Source organism: Somniosus microcephalus, chromosome 3, assembly GCF_052327205.1.
Source record: "Somniosus microcephalus isolate GS21.2 chromosome 3, FLI_Smic_1.0, whole genome shotgun sequence".
Taxonomy (NCBI): Eukaryota; Metazoa; Chordata; class Chondrichthyes; order Squaliformes; family Somniosidae; genus Somniosus; species Somniosus microcephalus.
Window position 1 is genome coordinate 24,253,980 of NC_140989.1, and position 19,425 is coordinate 24,273,404.

Consider the following 19,425-nt stretch of genomic DNA (forward strand, 5'->3'; position numbering starts at 1 on the left):
TGTCACAAAACATATTTGAAAGTTCTCTATCTGAATGCACGTAGCATTCGTAACAAAATAGACGAGTTAATGGCACAAATAACTACATATGGGTATGATCTTGTGGCCATTACAGAAACATGGCTGCAGGGTGACAATGCCTGGGAATTAAACATACCAGGTTATTTAACGATCAGGAAGGACAGGCAGGAAGGAAGGGGAGGTGGGGTGGCTATGTTAATAAAGGAAGGAATCACTGTAATACAGAGAAATGATATTGGGTCAAAAGATCAGGATAATGAAACAGTTTGGGTGGAGGTAAGGAATAATAAGGGGAAAAAAACACTAGTGGGCGTAGTCTATCGGCCTCCGAACAGTTGCAACTCTGTTGGACGGAGTATCAATCAGGAAATAGTTGAGGCTTGTAATAAGGGAACAGCTATAATTATGGGGGATTTTAACTATCATATTAACTGGACAAATCAAATTGGGCAGGGCTGCCTTGAGGATGAGTTCATTGAGAGTATTAGGGATGGGTTACTTGAGCAGTATGTAACTGAACCGACCAGGGGGCAAGCAACCTTAGATCTGGTCCTGTGTAACGAGACAGGATTAATTAAAAATGTCCTAGTAAAGAATCCCCTTGGAATGAGTGACCATAACATGGTTGAATTCCATATTCAATTAGAGGGTGAGAAGGTTGGATCTCAAACAAGCGTGCTAAGCTTGAATAAAGGAGACTATGAACGTATGAGAGTGGAATTGAGTAGAGTGGATTGGGAAAATAGATTAAAGGGTAAGACGATACACGATCAGTGGTGTACGTTTAAGGAGTTATTTTACAACTTCCAAAAAATATATATTCCACTGAGAAGAAAAGGGTGTAAAAGAAAAGACAGCCATCCGTGGCTAAGTAAAGAAATTAAGGATAGTATTCGACTAAAAACAAGGGCATATAAGGTAGCCAAATCTAGTGGGAGGATAGAGGATTGGGAAAACTTTAAAAGACAGCAAAAAATAACAAAAAGATTGATTAAGAAAGGGAAGATAGATTATGAAAGTAATTTAGCAAAAAATATAAAAACAGATAGTAAGAGTTTTTATAGTTATATAAAAAGAAAAAGGGTGGCTAAAGTAAATGTTGGTCCCTTAGAGGATGAGACCGGGAAATTAATGGTGGGAAATATGGAGATGGCAAAAACACTGAATGAATATTTTACATCAGTCTTTACAGTAGAAGACACTAAGAATATCCCAACACTGGACAAACAGGGGCCTATAGTGGGGGAGGAGCTAAACACGATCAAAATCACTAAGGAAGTGGTACTCGGTAAAATAATGGGACTCAAGGCAGATAAATCACCTGGACCTGATGGCTTACACCCTAGGGTCTTGAGGGAAGTGGCGGTAGGGATTGTGGATGCATTGGTAATAATTTTCCAAAACTCCCTGGAATCAGCAAAGGTCCCAGCAGACTGGAAAACTGCTAATGTAACGCCCTTATTTAAAAAGGGCAGTAGACAGAAGGCTGGAAACTATAGACCGGTTAGCCTAACATCTGTGGTAGGTAAAATATTGGAGTCCATTATTAAGGAGACAGTAACAGGACATTTGGATAATCATAATTTAATAGGACAAAGTCAGCATGGTTTTATGAAGGGGAAGTCATGTTTGACAAATTTGCTGGAGTTCTTTGAGGAAGTAACATATAGGGTGGATAAAGGGGAACCAGTGGACGTAGTGTATTTAGACTTCCAAAAGGCATTTGACAAGGTGCCACACAAAATATTATTGCTTAAGATAAAAAATCACGGGATTGGGGGTAATATTCTGGCATGGATAGAGGATTGGCTATCTAACAGAAAGCAGAGAGTTGGGATAAATGGTTCATTCTCGGACTGGCAATCAGTAACTAGTGGTGTTCCACAGGGGTCAGTGCTGGGTCCCCAACTCTTTACAATCTATATTAACGATTTGGAGGAGGGGACCGAGTGTAACATATCAAAGTTTGCAGATGATACTAAGATGGGAGGGAAAGTAGTGAGTGAGGAGGACATAAAAAACCTGCAAGGGGACATAGACAGGCTAAGTAAGTGGGCAGAGATTTGGCAGATGGAATACAATACTGGAAAGTGTGAGGTTATGCACTTTGGCAGGAAAAATCGTAGAGCAAGTTATTATCTTAATGGCAAGAAACTGGAAAGTACTGAAGTACAAAGGGATCTGGGGGTCCTGGTGCACGAAACTCAAAAGGTTAGTATGCAGGTGCAGCAAGTGATTAAGAAGGCCAATGGAATGTTGGCTTTCATTGCTAGGGGGATAGAATATAAAAATAGGGAGGTATTGCTTCAGTTGTACAAGGTATTGGTGAGACCGCACCTGGAATACTGCATACAGTTTTGGTGTCCATACTTAAGAAAGGACATACTTGCTCTCGAGTCAGTACAAAGAAGGTTCACTCGGTTAATCCCAGGGATGAGGGGATGGACATATGAGGAGAGGTTGAGTAGATTGGGACTCTACTCATTGGAGTTCAGAAGAATGAGAGGCGATCTTATTGAAACATATAAGATTGTGAAGGGGCTTGATCAGGTGGATGCGGGGAGGATGTTCCTGATGATGGGTGAAACTAGAACTAGAGGGCATAGTCTTAGAATAAGGGGCTGCTCTTTCAAAACTGAGATGAGGAGGAACTACTTCACTCAGAGGGTGGTAGGTCCATGGAATATGCTGCCCCAAAAAGCTGTAGAAGCTACATCATTACATAAATTTAAAACAGAAATAGACAGTTTCCTAGAAGTAAAGGGAATTAAGGGTTATGGGGAACGGGCAGGAATTTGGACATGAGTTTAGGTTCGGATCGGTCATGGCCCTGTGGGTAGCGGAGCGGGCCCAGGGGCCATGTAGCCTGATCCTGCTCCTATTTCGTGTGTCTAATTCTGTTAGATTCAGAAGATGGTTCAGTGATAGTAGATTGGCGGTTAGGATCAGATCAGCCATGATCTTATTGAATGGCGGAGCAGGCTCGAGGGGCCGATTGGCCTACTCCTGCTCCTATTTCTTATGTTCTTATGACGGCCGTGCCTTCAGCTGCCCGGGTCCTAAGCTCTGGGATTCCCTCCTTAAACCTCTCTGCCTCTCTTTCCTCCTTTTAAGATGCTCCTTAAAACCTACCTCTTTGACCAAGCTTTTGGTTATCTGCCCTAATTTCTCCTTACGTGGCTCGGTGTCAAATTTTGTTTTATGACACGCCTGTGAAGCGCCTTGGGACGTTTTACTACGTTAAAGGCGCTCTATAAATACAAGTTGTTGTTGAATTAGTTAATTTCGGCTGGGTGCTATAATTGGCCTCTGCATCTGGGTTGGAGAAGGGAGAAGCAGCCAGGGCTGGTGTCTTGATTACTGTCCAACGATCTCTGTTGGACGCATGTGTGGACATTTAGTGAGCACGGGCCTGGATGTGGCTGTGATTCTTCCTTCCCAGTAGAAAATCCTGACATATCCTCAGCAAGAAATCGGTGTCTTCTGGCACATGCAAACTGTAATGTCAGTTGCTCTTCTAATTCTTAGTCGGCATCTAGATTATACAGTTAGGTCTATGAGTTTGCTTCCAGGCTGTTAAAAACTGATTTAACAGCAAAACTCCAGGAGTGAGCTCATGAACTCCTGGCCTCTTAGAATTTAAATTAAAAGAACCGTATTAAAGCAACTAAAGTTACACCTTGTATTAAACCTTCGACCTAAGCAAAGCAGTTGGCAGACAGTGTATTAACATCAAAGTACACAGCTGCCATTCCCTATTACAAAAAAGGAAAAGAAAGAAAGACTTGCATTTATATAGCGCCTTTCACGACCACCGGACGTCCCAAAGTGCTTTACAGCCAATGAAGTACCTTTTGAAGTGGAGTCACTGTTGTAATGTAGGAAATGCAGCAGCCAATTTGCGCTCAGCAAGCTCCCACAAACAGCAATGTGATGATGGCCAGATAATCTGTTTTAGTGATGTTGATTGAGGGATAAATATTAGCCAGGACACCGGGGATAACTCCCCTGCTCTTTGAAATAGTGCTGTGGGATCTTTTACGTCCACCTGAGAGAGCAGACGGGACCTCGGTTTAATGTCTCATCGAAAGACGGCACCTCCGACACTCTCAGTACTGCACTGGAGTGTCAGCCAAGATTTTTGTAAAAAAAAAAGTAAAATACTGCGAATTCTGGAAATCAAAACAGAAAATGCTGGAAATACTCAACAGGTCAGGCAGCATCTTTGTTTCTCTCTCCACAGATGCTGCCTGACATTGAGTATTTCCAGCATATTCTGTTTCTATTTGCCAATCTCTATTGCCTAGAGACAGATTACAAGATGGATACGGATGAGGAAATCCGCGCATCCATCCAGAAAGAACTCCGTCCCCTAGATGCTGTAGATTTTAGATGTCGATAGTTTTACTGTAAGGTGTATTTTTGCATGAGTTTCTCTCTTTCTGTATGACCCCAGGCTGTATGTTAATAGATTTAATTATGTAGGAATGTGAAACTCTCTGTGGGTATTTTGCTCAATTATCTGTTGGAATGTCACTTCACTGGGAAAATTTGAGGTTTGTTTAATAATTACTGCTGCATGTGTTTCGCTATAGGCTTCGTGCACTGAGCAAATAGCATTCCCCCCAGTAGTAGCAGAAACTAGTACAATACCGCTTTAGTTTACGCAGTGCATCCATAGATGTTAAATGGACATTTTTTTCAGGCCCTGACCTTTTTGCTTTGCCCACCACCTCCCCTGTCCAAACTAACGAAACAGTATTTAGACACGAGGATCTCAATCTCCCTCTATTGTGCTTCCTCTGTATCAAAAGTTGTGAATTGGCTTAGGCTATGTTGACCAAGGAAATGCACCCACCTATAGCTTGACTCCCTTCCCCAAGTAATGATTGAGTGTCGTTATAAGTTCTGTTTCAAGTCTGTTACTCCGGCTGGCCAAGAGATTCTGGAGAAGGATACAAAACCAGCTGGAATAGTATATCGGGGCCTCGGTTATTTAAATATTGGGGGTTTGGGTTAATAAAGAAAGACTTGCATTTCTATAGCGCCTTTCACGACCTCGGGACGTCCCAAAGCGCTTTACAGCCAATGAAGTACTTTTGAAGTGTGGTCACTGTTGTAATGTAGGAAACGCAGCAGCCAATTTGCACCCAGCAAGCTCCCACAGACAGCAATGTGATAATGACCGGATAATCTGTTTTTAGTGATGTTGATTGAGGGGTAACTATTGGCCCCAGGACACCTCAGCACTGCACTGGAGTGTCAGCCTAGATCTTTGTGCTCAGGTCTCTGGAGTGGGACTTGAACCAACAACCTTCTGACTCAGAGGCAAGAGTGCTACCCACTGAGCCACTGCTGTCACTATGATATAATAATTCTTTATCAAAAGTCATATTTTTTCACTTGTGAGAATCTTGTTACTCTTGGTTAGATTCCTGGCCTGTGCTGAGTTAACTGACCTCACGATCACTGGGATGCTACAGTTACCATTGGCACCCTAGGGTAGAGAGAATCATAAAAATAATAGCACAAACGTAGGCCTACTGCACCTGTGCTAGCTCTTCAACAGGAACGCTACTCTCATTTTCTTTCTCTTTCCTTTTCCTCATATATCCTTTTTCTTTTCAAATGCTTTTTAATAACATAAATCTTAGCGAGCTTGTACTTCCTGATTGGTTACAAAATGCGCGGAGCACGTTACACACGGATGTGCAAAAGCCACCCGGCTCTGAGCTCAGATCATTTTAACAGATGAACATTTAATTATTAAAAGCAATGGATTGTAGATTTCTTCAGTATTGTGAAGTGGTGCCATGATATGTCACAAAATGGTAGGATGAGGTTTTGTGCTCAGGATTTCCTCTATTGAATGTTTCCAATGTTGACCAATCTCTAAGGCAGGCAGAAAATGGGGGCCAACCACTTCCCCACAGGAAGGGACAGTCAGAAGGGTAGTCTCTACTCATGAATTTGTAGGATGAAGAACTGGAATGACTCAAGCCTGGCAAGATAGTTCACTCAACTATCACTCACCTGGTGTATAGTGCTTGACATTGGGAGAGCATAGGTGAGACACAAAGGTGGAGCAAGGAGTTTTCCCATGTTTTAGGTAGGGGAAGTCTTGAGGGAAGAGACATTTTGGGAAGAACGTGTATGTTATCAGCTACAGAACAGAATTCTAGCCTGCCAGCCCCTTGTAACAATTGGCTGCACATCTGTCACAGCGTGCTGAACTTGTTTTGCCTGTTGCTCAATAATTTATTTTCATTGAGCATTTACTCTGCTAACCTTCATCCCCAAAGGCATGGATTCCTGCTGGGTTATGGTTTCACAGGCACCAGAGGCGCTCTGTTGCCGCGACTAAATTTGTTCATATGCAAGCCTAGTTGGTGAGTGTTGACAGAGAAATTGGGCCATTAGAATGGTTGAAGGGGAAACAGCCCAGCGATACCTGATCCTGTCCTCATCTGGAGTCTACAAATGTGCACCTCTAGCAAGAGTCACTAGATAGTGTTCAGGAGTGGGAACCTGGGTTGATTTTTCCCCTCACTAGACTAACGTCACAGGGGCCAATTGTACACACCCCTATGTCTACCCTGGCTAACTTGGCACCGATTGAGGATCACACCCGAGAACTTTGTGGTCCGTATGGTTCACTGTTCACTGGATAAACAGTGATGCACTGGGGGAGTTGCTGAATATTACATTTTAATAGTAACATTGGTATAGAGCTCTTTTATGCAGGAAGATCTCAAAAGTTGCTTCACATTAAGGAGGGAAACAAATAGAGTTGTCAACCAGGAATGGAAAAAAATCAAAAAAATGCCAAGGTTAGGTTTACGGCCAAAGGCCTGGTTGAAGAAAAGTTTGAGATTTTTGCAATTAGGAGGGAGGTGGCGGAAACTAGGCAGGAAGTTGCAGTGAGCAGGGACATCATGGATGGGTAATAGGCAGTCAGTAATAGAGCAAGGGGACAAGGAATAGCCTGCTATGAGAGGGATGGAAAATGCATGCAAGGACATAAGGGTGGAGGAGATCATTAAGGTAGAATGGGGCAAGGCCATGTGCAGGAAAGAAGTAATTGTAATCACATTTGTTTCTATACATGCTGAAACTGTTTACTTTTACAGATATATAAAACATTTAGCTGCTTTAGGATATGCCTTCTAATATAAGTACGTAACAAAAGATTCAACATCTTTCACCTCACACCACCCCCCCCCCCCCTCAAAATGTTTTGTGGGGTGACATTAGTTTTATTTTCCCTCCCATATTTGTTTTGGTAAATGATGTACCATTTTTCTTCTTTGTAGAGATTGATTTGAACACAAAGTGCGTTATAGATGTTGAGGGCAATCAGACCATTCTAAGTCCGGCTAATGCCAACCTCGGTAAAGGAGATGCCAGGTAAGCCACTCTTCATATATTGAACCTTTGTGTTATGTTCGAGTGATTCTTTCACGATATATTGCGCCTTGAAAGAGGTTACTGGGTCACGCAATTGCAAGATTTAAACAAAACATTGAAATGTTACATTAAATGTATACCAGCTGCCTTAATTCTCAGTAATGAGCTGTTGATTGAAACGCTGTTAAACTTTCAGGAATCAGGTCACCGTTCCTTCTGTGTGCAAGTTAATTGTAGCCACACTACACACTGACTGCTGTCTGCAGAGAAACAAACTTGCATATAGATCAGCCTGAATTAATCCGGATGTCTAAATCTTCTTGCAGTTTCTTCCAAGTTTCGAAAGTTGTGAGAAAATTTAGATAGCTAGAATTTATGAAAAGCACTGTATTAAACATTGTATCTCTCTCTCTCGTGGGACACAGGAAAAAAAGACTAAAAGCAACCCCTTAGGGACTTCACATTGTGTTATAAAGAACAGTGGGTAGATCAGAGTGACTTTTAAAGTTGTACAGGAAACTTTCGATTTACCGGCACCTAAATAACCGGAAATCTCGGTTAACCGGCAAAATTCAGGAGTAGGGTCAGGTAACTTTTATTATTTTTTTTACTCCATTTGTTGCTGTGCAAGGGTGTAGCTGCAACTGTTGCTAAGCTACAGAGACGCTTGCAACTTGTGGCCATTGTTCTGAACCTGTTGCTAAGCAACAGGGTTTGTTGCTTTATACGGAGCTCTCAGCTCCGTATCTTTTACTATAGCGTTCGGTTATCCAGAATTTTTGATGAACCGGCACCACGTCGGTCCCGTCCGTGCTGGATAAAATTTTTTTTCCTGTAATCTTAATTTGTAGCTAATCTTGTGAATCGTGCATTTTTAACCTTTTTTTCTTTATATGTTATAATTTGAACCCCTTTGAGATTACCCTGGTTGTAATTGATTTCTGGTACAGTATCTGTTATTCAGTGTAATACTGGACAAGGAAGTCTCTTGTGTGAACATCACCCTGCAGCATGAGCAGGAAGTGCACTGACAGTTGGTGTCAGCAGATGCTGCCAGCACAAAAACCCGAGTCAATGCAAAATAAAAGCCCGTGTCAAATTATGACTAATCTGTGAGCAATTAGAAAAGAGTGGTCTAATTGCAGGGGACTATTCTCACAGTTTTAGTTTGCTCTTGTGTTTGTTAATGCCTTCTGGATCACTGTGGTTAGATCTCTGACTAGTAATCAGTTCAAGGTATCTGTCGTTGTTATTGTCTATAATGTTAAACCAAAATATTTGTAACATCTTGTAAGGTCTTGTGTTGCTGTTCATTCACCTGCTTGCACGCTTCAATGTGATTATGTATAGTACTAAATATTATTTTTGGCGTGTAGACTCATTTTGTTTTGTAAAAAAAAATGTATCCCCTGAAGTCTACCAGTTCCACGTGCCGTCCCTGGGCTGAGGTAATGGGGTGGAGTCCTGCTCCTAGATGTCTATCATTGCTGCTTGTAAATGTCCTTCTTAGGCAGTCCCTCGGAACCGAGGATGACTTGCTTCCACATTAAAAATGAGTTCTCTGGTGACTGATGAGTCCAATGCGGGACCTACAGTCTCTCTCACAGGTGGGGGCAGACGGTGGTTGAAGGGGCATACAAGAGGGATTGCGATTGGTTCAATTTTCCCTCCCCAAGGAGAAGCACTTGCATGTGGCTGAGCTTGGGAAGCAGCTGTGTGAAGCATCCTAACACACATCCATTTTCTAGCACTTTGTGGTGTGGGTCCCTGAAATCCTGATGGACAGTGCCACTGTGCTGCTCCCAAAATCACATTAACAGTGGGAGGTTAGAACAGATAAAAAAGGCTGAAGGTTAACAGGGATATCAGTAAATTAGTGCAAATATTTAACTAAAACACAGTAAGAGCTGTTGTTGCTAGAAGCGTGAGTTGCACTTGTCATTTGGGATTTTACATCTCCAGGTTGTATTGATTGCTGGTGTCCTTGTGTACCACCTTGTGTCTCTGCAAAGCTAATCCCCCACACAGGGCTTTTCCAGTTTTATCATGTTTGATTGTCATTGAGATAGCGCCACAATAGTCGAGGTCCAGCACAATAATGTTTTTGTTCAGTGTATTTAGCGTTGGCTTTGAGAGGAATCTCCTGATCTGAAGGAGTTGGGCAGAATGCAAATCAGACTCCTTACTGGTATGTGTGTGTTTTAATAATTTGTGAATGTCTTCGTTTGGACAGTGGTATGTACAGCTTGGGAAATTTAAACAAAATCTAACAAATGTAAATACAATTTGTAATGACGATAATTATACTGTTACCCTATCCATTATCAATTATAGTCAATGATTTATTGTTTTTTCCTCCATTTTTTTCCTCTTCTGAAGCGCTGGCTATTATGCCAATTTTACATTAAAGATTAGTTCTCAGGAGGTCGTGGTAACTGAGCTGCTGTCTGCATTTATTCTATCCTGTGCAAGCTAATTTTCCCTCTCTCCCTGTCTAGTTGTGGCCAAGAGGAAAAGCAACCTGTTTTAGGCTGCTTTGTACTCATTTAAGAGACGAGTGACAACAGTGCAAGGAAGACTATGCCAGTAGTTTTTCTTTTAACTTTTTCTTTCTTCCAACTCCTTTCCTCACCTTATTTTTCCTCCAACTCCTTTCCTCACCTTATTTTTCCTCCTACTCCCCCCACCGAAAGTGACATTAAGATCAGAACTCAGCAGTGCGAGTTCTTAATCCGAGTCCCTCCACTCACTCTTAAGATGACCCAGCAGTCTGTGTGAATGCACCAATTTGGTGTGTTTCAATTACAACATCTGCCTTGTAGTAAAAGATTGGTTTCTATGCTGGGGGGTAAACTTCAACTAAGTGTTTAGATTCTTGATATGACGCAGAATGTGAGATGCACAGATGACCGAGTGATCAGTTAAAATTGACTTGAATAAGGTAGGCCCCTGATGGATGAGGATCACGTTCGAAGTTCACCATTCAGAATTTTTATCGGAATCCTTGACAATAGAACGAGACTGAAGTGCAGAAACGTGGAATGTATTTTCCCTTTTCTCCCCCTCCCCTCCCCACCCCGCTTGCCATAAACGGAGCCGTAAACCTCAAAAGAATTACATTTCCGTCTGGCTGTAAACTGGAAAACTGTTGGCTAGTGACAGTAAATCAAAAGGCACCATTACTAATTGCTAGCAAGTGCTTTGTGGCTTCTGTGTAGCTGGCACCTAAGCATGTCTTACGACCAATGTTCCCCCTAAGGTGCGCGGCCGCGCATCAATCGCGAGGTCCTGCGCAGGCCGCTCACCAGCTGCCGCCGCTGGAAGAGATACCGCGGCTGAGCAGCAAATTTAAAGGGATTGCGCACGGGAAAAAAAAATTAGAGGGAATATTGCGTAAGACCTATTTTAGTAGCAATGTAATACAGGTTGACTATCCCTTATCCGAAAACCTTGGGACCAGCTGTGTTTCGGTTTTCGGAAATTTTCGGATTTCAGAAGGTATTATTCCAGACTGGGAAACTCTGAACATTAAATTAATTTGGTAATTAGTATTTGTATTTAATATAAATTTTAAAAGTTCAGGCTACCTCTTGCGACTGTTCCGTGTCTCATTCCCCTTCCTGCTTCTCTGTGCTGCCGCTCACAGTCTGTTTACAGCTCCCCCTGCTCCGTGTCTCATTCCCCTTCCTGCTTCTCTGTGCTGCCGCTCACAGTCTGTTTACAGCTCCCCCTGCTCCGTATCTGAATTCCTTGACTTAGTGGGGGTCTGGGGCTCGACTGCCGCCGCCAGTTGTGGGAAAGCCGGATATCGGCTGACTCCTACGCTAAGCTGGCCCGCAAATCGGGTCAGAAAAGCATCAGCCGCGTCGGGTTATGTCGTGCGCACGACTTACGCTCCACAAAATAACTTTTGGTTTTCAGAGGTTTTCGGTTTTCAGAAGTGCGGATAAAGGATAGTCTACCTGTAGTGTCCAATATTCAAGTTGAAGAAAGGTGCTGTCCTTAAGATATATTCCCCCTTTGTTTTAAAAATAAATTTGTGCCTACAACTCTGCTTACAATACACAACCCGTATCGCAAGTATGCTTCAAGACTCTCTTGCAAATTAGTGTTTGGAGAATCAAAATTCAGAATTTAGCTTGCATACCTGGCTCTAATGCAGGCTCATGATTGTTTTTAGGAGGAGCGGAAATATTATTGATTTGCCTTTTTTAGGATTTATTTCTGGAATTTTCATTTGCTTCCTGTTTCTTTGGTGCCCTTTTATGTACGATCAGTTGCTTTCTGTACAAGCTGGAGAATGGAACATTTTTTTGTTCCTTGTGGCGGGTTTATATATTTTTAGGTCGGTTAGAAAGTAATGGATTGCTTCTGCCTTTCCAACACCGTGCCTTGATCCCAATCTCAACAACAAGAACTTGCATTTATGTAGCGTCTTTAATGTAGAAAGATGCCCCAAAGCGCTTCTCAGAGGCTTAATCAAACAAACATTGCCACCGAGCCAAAGAAAGAGATAATAGGAGGAATGACCAAAAGCTTGGTCAAAGAAGTCAGTTTTAAGGCAAGTCTTGAGGGAGGAGAAGCGAGGGCTTTATGGAAGGAGTTCCCGAGCATGAGGCCTAGGCAGCTGAAGATATGACTGCCAGTGGTGGGTTGAAGTTCGCGGGGGTGGGGGGGAGGGGGAGGGGGTGGGTGCGTGTGCACAAGTGGACAGAGTCGGAGGAACGAAGAGTAAAAGGGGGGCTGTAGTGCTGGAAGAGGTTACACAGATATGGAGTGGCAAAACCCTGAAGGGATTTAAACGTAAGAAGAATTTTAATTTGGAGACTCCGGAAGCCAATATAGATCAGCGAGGACAGGAATGAGTGAGCGGGACCTGATATGGAATAGGATACCGGCAGCAGAGTTTTGGATGAGATAAAGTTCGGCGCGTGGAGGATTAGAGGGTGGCCAGGAGAGCATTGGAATAGTTGAGTCTGGAGGTGACAAAGGCGTGAAGGTGGTTTTCGGCAGCAGATGAGCTCAGGCAGGGTTTGCAGATGGGCAATGTTACAGAGGTGGAAGTAGGCGATATTTGTGATGGGGAGGACATGGAGTCAGAAGCTCAGCCTGGGGTCCAATAGGAACTCGAGGTTGCAAACAGTCTGGCTTAACCTGAGACACTGGCTGAGCAGGGAGGTGGAATCAGTAGCAAGAGTATGATATTTGTTGAAGAAAGACTTGCATTTATATAGCATCTTTCACGACCACCGGATGTCCCAAAGCACTTTACAGCCAATGAAGTACTTTTTGAAGTGTGGTCACTGTTGTAATGTATGAAGCGTAGCAGCCAATTTGCGCACAAGCTCCCACAAACAGCAATGTGATAATGACCAGATAACCTGTTTTAGTGATGCTGATTGAGGGATAAATATTGGCCAGGACACCGGGGAGAACTCCCCTGCTCTTCTTCGATATAGTGCAATGCGATCTTTTACGTCCACCTGAGAGCACAGACGGGGTCTCGGTTTAACGTCTCCTCTGACAGTATTGCACTGGCAGGGGCCAAAGCTGATGGGTTCAGACTTTGTGGCATATATTGCCAAATAAGTAAAATATAAGACTGACCTGGTCTTACTGAAGCTACACAATGCTCTATTCAGGGTGCACCTTGAATACTGTGCTCTGTTCTGGTTACTGAGCAGGCACAAGGAAAACATCCAAGCCCTGGAAGCAGTGCAGCGAATGACTGCAAGCCTGATCCTTGCTGTCATTGGAATTATAAGGAAATATTTTTAAAAACTTTGGACTCTTTAGCCTTGAGATGAGGCAAGTGAGAGAGTGCCTTCTGGAGATGTATATAGACACTAAGTGGAATCGAATAGATGAATCTTGAGCACTATTTCGAGTTAAACCACGTGCAGGACAAGGGCACATATGTACAAACTGGTAAAAAGTGACGACCGGACTAATGTCGGGAAGCACTTTACACACAGTGATTCATACTTAAAATGGACTTCTGGATAGGAAAATGGAGGCAAAAACTCTGGAATCAATCTATAGGCAGGCAGATGCCATAATGGAAGGATTGTAAATATCTATGGTGCTGGAGGATTGAATAATCTTGAAACAGATTGACTTTATAGTACATCAGTGCTAAGTTTATGTTCGTATTTCAGTTCTGTAGAGCTACTGTGCACCAATTATGTCATTGCAGCTCATTCTCCTGACTTGGCTTTGGCTGGCACACCAACTAAAAGCAGGGAGTGGGACTAACTGGATTGCTCTACAAAAGAGCCGGCACACACTCGATGGGCCGAATGGTCTCCTTCTGTGCTGTACTATTCTATCATTCTATAATGCTGTAGATTACATTGGGTACCACTGCAAGTCTAGGTTAATATTTTTAAAAAATTTCATCTTTTAAGTTGCAATTTTCTGAAATGTACACTTTACACTTCATTAAATTCTTTCGCTTACCTGACGTGATATTGATACCAGTTATGGACGGGTTAGGGTTTTTGAGGATCAGTTTATAGTATCCTTGAATGCAATATTGTGAAAAGTCACATTATTACATTTGTTATGTAGATTCTTCTGATGCGTTTGTAGTTGGGTTCCAGCTAAACCCTGAAATTGAATGGATGCGGAAGAACATGCTGATTAAAATTCCTGCTGGGTTTTCCCCAGCTGTGAATCTGTATATTTTTCAGGTTTGGCACTGAGCTTCCTAATGTGGCCAGCTTTTGCAGAGATTCTTTTGACTCTGCTATAAAACCAGCTGTAGTCGGGAGCCAGCGCTGGTTAATGCCTCCATTGTCTACTGTCACAAAACTGGTGGCTGTAAATAATGCAAAGGGTCTGGGGTTTTCTGAAGGCATATTTTTAAGTCTGATGGCAGGAAATTGGAATATCTTAGTAGCTTTAAAAAAAATCCTTTTATGGTAGTTTAATTTTTTAAAAGATGTTTCTATATTTTGGGAAAAAAATGGTGTTGGTTTGTTCCCCAGAAAAGTATTAATGCTGTACAGACCAGAACGGTCCCAGGTTCAATGTTAGCTGGAGCTGCAGTAGGGTCGTTCCTAAGGTGGGAGGAGGAGATGAAACAGCTAGTGGTCACACACCTGATTGCTATTTATGCCTACTGCAGGAAGATCTGTCTATTAGTCGCACTCTGCTGTGATACCCCTATGTTGAATAGCTTGCTGAGAATTGCTCACTGAAGAATAACTGCTTGGCTAATGAACGTTTGCGTAAGCCTTTTCTTTTCGCTTGCTACTGTCTCTTGCTTCACTTGTTACTTAACTATTCAAGTGGAGCCTTTGCCTTTTCCCCATTTCTCCTGAAAACAGAATCTCTTGCTTTGGGCTACAGGTCCACAGGCACCCTGCAATGCATTACCTAGATTTGAGCTCATGTTGCATTTACTGTATTTGATGCAATATGAACTCTTTCAATACAAGATGTTTTTTTAAATTATTAAAAGTTTCAATTGTTTACACAGACGCCACTGATTTAAGTCATGGTGCGTGCTTTTGTTTAACTAAGCAAAGTGTGCTATTAGGTAATGTACCAGGTGATGTCTCCCACTTAAATTATGCCTATCTCAAGTGCCAGAGAACTACTTCACACATCTCGGCATTAACTATCTGCCCATTCTGTTAACCTGACCTCCTGCATCACTTGCATTCTTTCTCTATTTTCCATGCCCCCTAATTTGGTATCATCTATAAACTTTCATATCATTCTTTTTCTACCTAGATTCAAATCATTTATGTAAATGGAAAACAAGAGGTCCCAGCACAGATCTCTTGAGCCCCACCATGACGCATATCCCACCAATCCACAAAACAAAATCTAATTATCCCTATCCTTGCTTTAAATTCCATAGATATCTCTCCATTCACACACCGGCGTTCCCTTTAATATCATGTGCATTTGCAACAAGTCTCTTATGCGGCACCTTTATCAAACACATTTTGATAATACATATATAAAACAATCAATCGTATTACCTTTATCTATACACTCTGAGTTTCCTAATAAAACTGCTCCTGATTAGCTGATGCCTTTCACCTGCAGAGGCAGGTGAAACCAGCAGTCAAAATGCTGCCATTAGCTCAACTGCCCCAAGTCGCCTTGTTCCTTTCTACATTGGCATTGCAACCGATTTACCAACACTTACTGGCATATCAGCTCTGCTGATTCGAGCGATGCAAACTTTTAAAATTGAAGACTGTCATAAATCTCATCATCGAGAAGCTACCTATGAAATAACACTGGACGGCAGCTGGTGGCGCCGTCCAAGGAGTATAAATACTTGGGCGTGGGCCCAGCTTGCCAGGGACATTTTGTAAAGACAAGGAGCTAGTGAAGTACAACTAGACTTCCATGTTCTGAAACAAGTTGATTAAAGCCTTGCTTTATGCTCAAACCAAGTGTGTAGTGAGTTTTATTACGTCAGAGACAGAGGCCATGTGCTACAGCAGGTGATGCATGTACAGTATTTGAACATTGTTAACTTTTTTTTCCGCACAACTTTGCTAAGGCACGAGGGAGATAATACACTGGTGTGAGAAAGGTGCTGCACTGATATTGTGCAATGGGGGTGTGGACGGCAGAGCTACTATTTGCCATTTATTGGTTACTAACTGCTTTTGCTACCAGCTGTTTGTAAAAATAGGAAAGTAATCTGCTTGTGGCACTTGTGATCTTTGGCAACTCACGAGTTACATTAAGTTGAATCAATCCATTTATTGATTGCATAATTCATATGCTCCTTTTATTCTAAAGATGATTATGGTAGGACATTGAGTTTCCCCTCAAAGCAAATCCTAATAATTGGGCAAGGAATTCAATGTCCATGACCTGCTCTACATCCCATCACCACCTCTACCAGCCTGTCCATGTACAATAATAGAGAAAAATGTCACCAAAAGTGTCAGCCGTGACTCAGTGGGTAGCACCCTCGCCTCTTGAGTCAGACGGTTGTGGGTTCAAGTCCCACTCCAGAGACTTGAGCACAAAAATCTAGGCTGACTCTCCAGTGCAATACCGAAGGATTGTTGCACTGTTGGAGGTGCTGTCTTTCGGATAAGACGTTAGAGCAGACGGGGCCTCGGTTTATCAGGTGGATGTATAAGATCCCATGGCATTATTTTGACGAAGAGCAGGGGATTTACCCCCGGTGTCCTGGCCAATATTTATCCCTCAATCAACATAGCAAAAAAAACAGATTTTCTGGTCAAAATCACATTGCTGCTTGTGGGAGCTTGCTGTGCGCAAATTGGCTGCCGCATTTCCTATATTACAACAGTGACGACACTTCAAAAAGTACTTCATTGGTTGTATAGCACTTTGGGACATCCTGAGGTTGTGAAAGGCGCTAAATAAATGTAAGTCTCTCCTTTCTTAAAGAAAGTTTTCTATTAATTTTTATTAATTAGCCCAAGTTGATTAAAATAACTTAACTCGGAGCATATTAGTATTTTGGTGAACCTGATCAGATAAGTTGGTCCTCAACACTTGCAGTGCCCACTGCATTAATTCTGGTCTAGCTGATTTTAAAAGAACAGTGTTGTGTTGTGTATTGTGGATCATAATTTGGACCGGATTGGTGGGGGTGGGCGAAAGGAAGGGAAGTGGTTTTTGAAAATAGTCTAGATCTCTTCAGAACAGCATTGCTATCATCTGAAGATCATAAGTGTGTGGTTTTGAAATAGCAACATCGCATCTGTTTCAGTTTGTTCAAATTAATAAGAACATAAGAAATCGGAGCAGTAGGCGGCCATTTGGCCCCTCCAGCCTGCTCTGCCATTCAGTAAGATCATAGCCGCTCTGATCTTGGCCTCAACTCCACTTTCCTGCCCGCTCCCCATAACTCTTGATTTCCCCTGTTTTTCAAATATCTGTCTATCTCTGCCTTGAATACATTCAATGACTCTGCCTCCACAGCTCTCTGGAGTAGAGAATTCCAAAGATTCACGACTCTCTGAGAAGAAATTTCTTTTCATCTCCATTTTAAATGGGCGACCCCTTTTTCTGAAACTATGCCCCCTCGTTCTAGATTCCCCCACGAGGGGAAACATCCTCTCAGCATCTACCCTGTCAAGCCCCTTCAGAATCCTTTATGTTTCAATAAGATCACCTCTCATTCTTCTAAACTCCAATGAGTATAGGCCCAACCTGCTCAACCTTTCCTCATAAGACAACCCCTTCAACTCCGGAATCAACCTTGTGAACCTTCTCTGAACTGCCTCCAATGCAAGTATATCACTTCATAAATAAGGAGACCGAAACTGTACGCAGTACTCCAGGTGTGGTCTCACCAACGCCCTGTACAGTTGTAGCAAGACTTCCCTACTTTTATACTCCATACCCCTTGCAATAAAGGCCAATATTCCATTTGCCTTCCTAATTACTTGCTGTACCTGCATGCTAACGTTTTGTGTTTCATGTACGAGGACCCCCCAGATCCCACTGTACCGCAGCATTCTGTAGTCTCTCTCCAGTTAAATAATATTTTGATTTTTTCATTCTTTCTACCAAAGTGGATAACCTCACATTTTCCCACATTATACTCCATCTGCCAAATTTTTGCCCACTCACTTAACCTATCTATATCCCTTTGCAGACTCTGTGTCCTCCTCACAACTTGCTAACCCACCTATCTTTGTATCATCAGCAAATTTGGCTACAGTACACTCGGTCCCTTCATCCAAGTCATTAATATAGATTGTGAATAGTTGAGACCCCAGCACTGATCCCTGTGGCAGCCCACTAGTTATAGTTTGCCAACCGGAAAATGACCCATTTATCCCGACTGTTTTCTGTTAGTTAGCCAATCCTCTATCCATCCATCCATACTAATATATTACCCCCAACCCCATGAGCTCTTATCTTATGCGGCACCTTATTGAATGCCTTGTGGAAATCCAAATACACTACATCTACTGGTTCCCCTTTATCCACCCTGCTTGTTACATCCTCAAAGAACTCAAGTAAATTTGTCAAACATGATTTCCCTTTCATACAATCAAGCAGAGTCAACATGGTTTTATTATGATTTTCTAAATGTCCTGCTAGTACTTCCTTAATAATGGATTCCAGCATTTTCCCAATGACAGATGTTAGGCTAACTGGCCTATAGTTTCCTGCTTTCTGTCTCCCTCCTCTTGAATAGGGGAGTTATATTTGCGGTTTTCCAATCCGCTGGGACCTCTCCAGAATCCAGGGAATTTTGGTAGATTACAACCAACGCATCCACTGTCTCTGTAGCCACTTCTTTTTAAAACCCTAGGATGCAGGCCATCAGGTCCAGGGGACTTGTGGGCCTTTAGTCCCATTAGTTTGCCTAGCACTTTTTCTCTAGTGATGGTGATTGTTTTAAGCTCCTCCCTCCCTATAACCCCTTGATTATCTATTATTATTGGGATGCTTTTAGTGTCTTCTACCGTGAACACCGATACAAAATATTTGTTCAAAGTCTCTGCCATTTCTCCATTTCCCATTATTAATTCCCCAGTCTCATCCTCTAAGGGACCAACATTTACTTTAGCTACTGTCTTCCTTTTTATATACCTGTAGAAGCTCTTACTGTCTGTTTTTATATTTTTTGCTAGTTTACTCACATAATCTTATCTTCTCCCTCTTATTTTTTTGTCATCCTTTGCTGGTTTCTAAAAATTTCCCAATCCTCTGGCCTACCACTAACCTTTGCAACATTGTATGCCTTTCCCTTCAATTTGATACCATCCTTAACTTCCTTAGTTAGCCACGGATGGTTCATCCTTCTCGTAGAGTCTTTCTTTCTCCCTGGAATAAACCTTTGCTGAGAGTTATGAAATATCTCCTTAAATGTCTGCCACTGCTTATCTACCATCTTACCCTTTTAATCTATTTTCCCAGTCCACTTTAGCCAACCCTTCCTTCATGCCTTTGTAATTGCCTTTATTTAAGTTTAGGACACTAGTTTCAGACACAAGTTTCTCACCCTCAAACTGAATTTGAAATTCAATC

The 19,425-nt window shown here is 42.3% G+C and overlaps 1 protein-coding gene across 2 annotated transcripts in view; it reads left to right on the plus strand.

Moving 5' to 3' along the window:
- Positions 1-19,425, plus strand: part of LOC147120909 (kinesin-like protein KIF13B) — a 210,350-nt gene that overhangs the window by 21,467 nt on the left and 169,458 nt on the right. For both annotated transcript variants that reach the window (XM_085979428.1, XM_085979421.1), the window contains exon 2: positions 7,335-7,428. In XM_085979428.1, the coding sequence (XP_085835554.1) occupies positions 7,335-7,428 (94 nt within the window). The remainder of the gene's footprint in view (positions 1-7,334; positions 7,429-19,425) is intronic.